At 38.5% G+C, this 6,213-nt stretch overlaps 1 protein-coding gene across 4 annotated transcripts in view; it reads right to left on the reverse strand.

Moving 5' to 3' along the window:
• pip5k1ba (phosphatidylinositol-4-phosphate 5-kinase, type I, beta a) overlaps positions 1 to 5,983 on the reverse strand; it is a 21,088-nt gene extending 15,105 nt beyond the window's left edge. For all 4 annotated transcript variants that reach the window (XM_053645738.1, XM_053645736.1, XM_053645739.1 and 1 more), the window contains exons 1-3: positions 5,861 to 5,983; positions 1,946 to 2,002; positions 1,597 to 1,662 (exon numbers count right to left, since the gene is read on the reverse strand). In XM_053645738.1, coding sequence (XP_053501713.1) covers positions 1,597 to 1,662 — 66 coding nt within the window. In that variant the 5' untranslated portion in view covers positions 1,946 to 2,002; positions 5,861 to 5,983. The remainder of the gene's footprint in view (positions 1 to 1,596; positions 1,663 to 1,945; positions 2,003 to 5,860) is intronic.
• Positions 5,984 to 6,213: the final 230 nt, after the last annotated feature.

Raw genomic sequence — 6,213 nt, forward strand, 5'->3', positions numbered from 1 at the left:
AATAGAAACTTCCTTCTCCTAAACCGTGATGAACAGAAACGCCTGCAGAGAGGTTACTGATTTCACCAGATGCTACTGTAAATAACTTTTTTGTTGGTTTATTTATTTCCTGTGTGTGTGTAACATAGCTAATGCTACATGAAGGTGTGAAACTAGCAGATATTTTCAGAAGCTGTAGATCAGACTGTTGTAGCATGTTTCAGCACCATGTGCTCACCACAAAAAGAAAGTGCAAGGTCATTATTCCAGTCGTCTTCACGCTACACTGCTGTGTGTTCAATTCAATTCAATTCAATTTTATTTGTATAGCACTTTTTACAATAGACATTGTCTCAAAGCAGCTTTACAGAAACAGATAAACACAGGATACAGATTTTAAGTGTGCGAATTTATCCAAATTGAGCAAGCTGGTGGCGACGGTGGCAAAGATGTCATGCTCATGATGTTTAAAGATCTGAATGATTTTATTTCTGGCGTTCACCAAATGGCCAAAAGTATGTGCACCCTTGACCATCACACCCATATGAGCTTCTTCTCCAAACTGTTTCCACAACGTCAGACGCACACAGTCGTATAGAACGCCTCTGTACACTGTAGCTTTATAATTTCCCTAAGAACTAAGAATCCCAAACACTGTTCGAGCATGACGACGTCCATGTGCACAAAGCGAGCTCCATGAAGACGTGGTGTGTGAAGGTTGGGAGAAGGTAGAAGAACTCGAGTGTCCTGCACAGAGTCCTGACCTCAACCCCACTGAACACCTTTGGGATGAACTGGAACTGGAGTCTCCTTACATCATCATCACAACATCAACATCAGCACCTGACCTCAACCTCACTAACGCTCTTGTAGCTGAATGATCACGAATACCCACGGCCACGCCCAAAATCTAGTGCTCCCGAGTGGCCAAAGTGTTCGCCCTACAGTCAGGATATAATGAGTTTGAATCCAAGAAAAACAAAATCACTGCTCTCTGGGTGGGAGGGCCATTCTCTCTATCTCTCTCTCATCTAGGGTTAGGGTTGGGGGGGGGGGGGTGTTCTGGATTCCATCACAATCATCACAGCTCTGCCAGCGAAACTCTGGAATAGTGTTTTAGAGAACATCAGGACTGCACTAAAACTCTTTTAATCCAGATTTAATACTTTAAATTTAATTAGGTTTAAATTGGACTATTCAAGTTTCTGGGTCTTTTACTGTGTTAAAGGGACTCTTTATGATTTTAGTATTTTACACAGATTTACAGTTACAGTACATTATTAATCTAATTATTAATCTAACCACTTTTTAACAACAGAAATGATCACGATGCAGCTTTACAGAAATCTGGATGTCGATTTATATCCTAATGAACAATCCAGAGGTGACGGTGATGAGACAGAACTCCGAGATGCCATGAGCAAGAAACCTCGAGAGGAACCCCTCCTCATCTGGGTGACATCAGACAGCAAACATCACTAATGTCAGTAGTTTCATTCAAGTTTAAACTTCAGCCTATTGCATGTAAAACATTTTTAAAAGATGCTATAAATAAATCTGATATGAGGATAAATTTATTTCACACGCCAAATGAACTAATGGATGAATAATTCTCACCTTTTTTTGATTCTTGTCTCCGCTCTTCTGAGGTTTTCTACCTCCGCTTTCATCTGGCGCAGACATCTAGAGTTTAAATTAAATAAATATCAATATTGAAATATTAATTAATAAATCAACTCACTATAATTACACATACTGTAAATTATTTTTGTTTCATTAATGAATAAAGTTTTAGAATGATCTCCCGTGTGTGTGTGTGTGTGTGTGAGAGAGAGAGAGAGAGAGAGAGAGATGTGCTGATATTACGAGAAGAGGAGGAAGTGGCCTGTTCCTGTTCTCTGAAACATCACCGCTCACATCACACACACACACACACACACACACACCATAATTTCACCTTTCTTACCTTTTAAACTGATCTTTATGTCCACTGCATTTCCAATCTGTCACTAGACCATGAGTCCTGTAAACTCCGACAGAGAAAAGACAGAACGTGAGAAGGTCTGATAGAGTGAGAGAGAAACTGAAAATACCGGAGACAAGGAAAGATGAAGACAACACCAGTAACACAGGAAGTGTGTGTGTGTGTGTGTTTGGGGGGGGGGGGGGGGTGTTTTTACATCTTGGTGAGGACCCACAAGGATAGGAATATGTGAGAGTTTTGACCTTGTGAGGACATTTGGCTGATCCCCATGAGAACATCTGCTTATTTTCTTTTTTGTTATAAGTTTTGTGTCAGATTTAGTTGTAGCATTAATTAACCAACGGAAGATCCTCGTAAGGATAGTAAGACCAGTGCACACGAGTGTGTGTGTGTGTGTGTGTGTGTAAACTCTGATTTTTCGATGACTTGTTTAGATTTTGGTCTAAATTTTTGGGTACTGACTGAACTGATAAGCAGGTCATAATAAACATCTATAACAACTGATTTTAACCCAAGATCACAGAATTCTTCTCCACAGTGTGATTTTAGTCTCTGACAGCTTTATGAAGCAGCTATAAGAGAGCTGAAGGAGGAGAAGTTTACTGATCGTCACAGACACAAAACAAACAGCTGAACACACACCTTTCTGCTTTTGTTTAACTCGAGAGAAAAACACGTAAAAGAAAATTCAGCAGTGAAATAACCAGAACTCACGATTACAGAAATCCAGCTGAGGATTACTTAATGATACACAGAGAAAATAAAATAAAACACAGAAGATAAAGAATAACTCCATGATGACTCTGATCATAATCTTCATTTAACGTGTGTGTGTTTCCATTTCCAGATAAGAACCTGGTAACATACACACACACACACACACACATACAGACACACCCTGTGCTCTGCCTAAACTATCCTGAAGTGTTAAAGTCACACACATCTGTATAGAAATAATGATAATGATAATAAGTCTTTATTGATCACATATACACAGCACAGTGAAATTCTTTTCTTCTACCCCAGCATGTCAGGAAGTTGGGGTCAGAGTGCAGGGTCAGCCATGATACAGTGCCCCCTGGAGCAGAGAGGGTTAAGGGCCTTGCTCAAGGGCCCAACAGTGGCAGCTGGGGCTTGAACCCCTGACCTTCTGATCAGTAACCCAGAGCCTCAACCACCAAGCCACCACTGTTCCAAGTATTATATTTCATATAGAAATGAAGATGTGGTTTTATCTTGTCCGGATTATAGTTGCGTGCTGGGAATGTTGGTATTAATGACATTATTTCACTTTTATTTTAAATTCATTAATAATGGAAATTTTTGTTTACTACACAACAGTGTTTTGTGAACTCCTGCCTAAAACACACACTTTCCAGTTTATTGTCATTCAAAAATTTACTAATATTTCAAATGTACAAAAGGTTTAAGGGGCAAAAAACCCCACAAACAAATGAAAAGCAAAAGTGGGCGTGGTAATCCATCAAAGAGTTTTTACACACATTGAGTTTTTCATTTCCTAAAAAAAATCTAAACTAAAACTGCACTACTTCCTGATGGCCATCACTACCTTAAAAACTCTGATTAAATGAAATTTAATGTAAAAATGTCCAGCTACATTAACCAATCAGAAGACTTCTCTTCAAGGAGGCGGTCCTTCCTGCTGGTACATTATTCTGTATGATTCAGTTGCACAAACTCAGCTATACTGTTCCCTCCATTAATATTGGCACCCTCGGTAAATATGAGCAAAGAAGGCTGTGAAAAATTGTCTTTATTGTTTAACCTTTTGATTTTTTGTTAGCAGAGTGTTTTTGTGAATTTTTGTGAAAAGGTTAAACAATAAAGATAATTTTTCACAGCCTTCTTTGCTCATATTTACCAAGGGTGCCGATATTAGTGGAGGGAACTGGCGGACAGTGGGCTGGATATGAATCCAACTAATTATTTCAGTAGACCAAGCCGAGCATTCAAAGCGTCCTGTAGCAGAACTGATCAACGTTCAGCGACTGTAGTTTTCTAAACATGAGCTAGCTTAGCTTCTGGATCAGATTCTCTCTTTCAGTTTATGAAAAATGTATACAGATTATTTAAGTAAAGAAGCTCATCAGGCCAATGAGAGATAGAGAGATCAGACAGAGATGTTTTTAAATTTCATGACCTCTTTCTGGTCTGATTAGTAAAGAGACAATGTGACCTGTTAAAGAGATCGATGATGAAAACAGAATGTTTAAAGATGTTTAAAGAAAGAGAAGAGATTTTATTGTTTGTTTCAAGTTTGAATCAGATGTCTGATCTGTTCAGAGTCGACATGTACATCAGGACAGTCAGAAGTTTTTACATCAGATACGAATCAGGACCAGGAAAGGTCTCCTTCATCCCTGTCCATCAGGATTCACAGTAAAGTGTTGATTTATCTCATGTACAGCGATGTCAAACACACTGATGAGCTCCGTCTCTCTTAAAACTTCCTGCTGTCGTTCAAAAGTATTTACTAATCTAGACAATCCAGAACACAAACTATAAAATTCAAACACTAACTGTAATAAGAAAACCGGTCAGGGTTAATACTCGACAACACATTAACATTAAAACATTAAACCCTCACTAAGTCACTTAAACACCGCTGATTTTACATTTACATTTATTCATTTAGCAGACGCTGTCATCCAAATACAAGCAAACAGGTTAATGAAGCACATGTGTATACAGGTTTATATATATATATGTGTGTGTGTGTGTGTGTGTGTGTGTGTGTGTGTTGATTAGAAGGTATTAGTGGTCAGGTGAGTTACAATGAACAGAATTATTTGAATATTATGCATCACTTCTACTGAAACTGAGTGCCATTGTTCTGTAAATATAGGACAGTGAAGCAACACACACACACACACACACACACACACACAAGCTCTTTATCAGTAACACACAGGGATATGTCTGGAACAGCACGTGTACACGGTGTTTGCATTTGTTGGGAATAAGAACAATTGATGTAATAAAAGTCAAGCAGGTGATGTAATCTCTCTAACAGAAATGAGGAATGAGTGTGGAAACTCACACACACTTCACACTTACACACTCTGTAACACAACACCACTGAAAACACAAAAACACCTCACATTTATATTTTATATTCCAGCTTACACAAACCTACAGCTCACACCTCACACACTGTATCCACGTTCATATTATTATTGCTGTTCATATTATTATTCCTGTTCATATTATTATTCCTATTCATATTATTATTCCTGTTCATATTATTATTCCTATTCATATTATTATTCCTGTTCATATTATAGTGTGTTAAGTACACATGTGGAAGAGGAAGCGTGTTATGGCTGTGTTCCTGTAGATGTTTCTCTGAAACATTAGTTTAGTAAGTTGAGATGTAAATGAAGATAAATGATGTAAATGATGATGGAGGGGTAACAGACTTCTCTGTGCTCTATAATGAGGAAGTGAGTCGGGCAGGGAATTTGACTCTATAATATAATAATCGTCTTTTCCGCATTTCTTCCTGAGGAAAACAGAATGTAAAAGAAACTTGGAGATTAATCATTACATTTTATTATTTTTATATCTTATGTCTACCCCTCCCCACACACACACACTTTAATACATGCTAGTAACCTATGTATAACAACATTAATACATTCTCGTAGCACTTAAACCTATAAACAGTTTACTGTTTATTAAAATACTATTTATTAAAATAAATATTTGATCTGAAAGTTTTTCACTTTAGTAATCAGTATCGCGGTCTGTTTACTGCGCACGAGACCTTTAATTATTAAAGCGTGTTGTAGTTCAGAGACCGAAACAGAACTAAAGTGGAGTTCAGTGGAGAGAAAAAAAATCACAACAGGACAGATATTAAATAAAGAAACTCACCCGAAAATCTGCCTTTTATTTTCATTAAAGCTCCGTGTTTCCCTCAGAGAGCCGCCATTCCGCTTATAATGCTCATCTACAGCAGCCCCGCGCGCGCCTGTCACTCCGCACTGGCCCCGCCCCCCCAGCAACCCCGCGCGCGCCTGTCACTCCGCACTGGCCCCGCCCCCCCAGCAGCCCCGCGCGCCTGTCACTGATAGTTCTGTTTATTCAATTCAGTTTTATTTGTGTAGCGATTTTAACAGTTCAACACTTTTAACCGTGGACATTGTCCCAGAGCAGCGTTACAGAAATATATACATTCAGGATATAGATGTTAAATGTATGTATTTATCTCTAATGAGCAGACAGAG

Source organism: Ictalurus furcatus, chromosome 16, assembly GCF_023375685.1.
Source record: "Ictalurus furcatus strain D&B chromosome 16, Billie_1.0, whole genome shotgun sequence".
Lineage (NCBI taxonomy): Eukaryota > Metazoa > Chordata > Actinopteri > Siluriformes > Ictaluridae > Ictalurus > Ictalurus furcatus.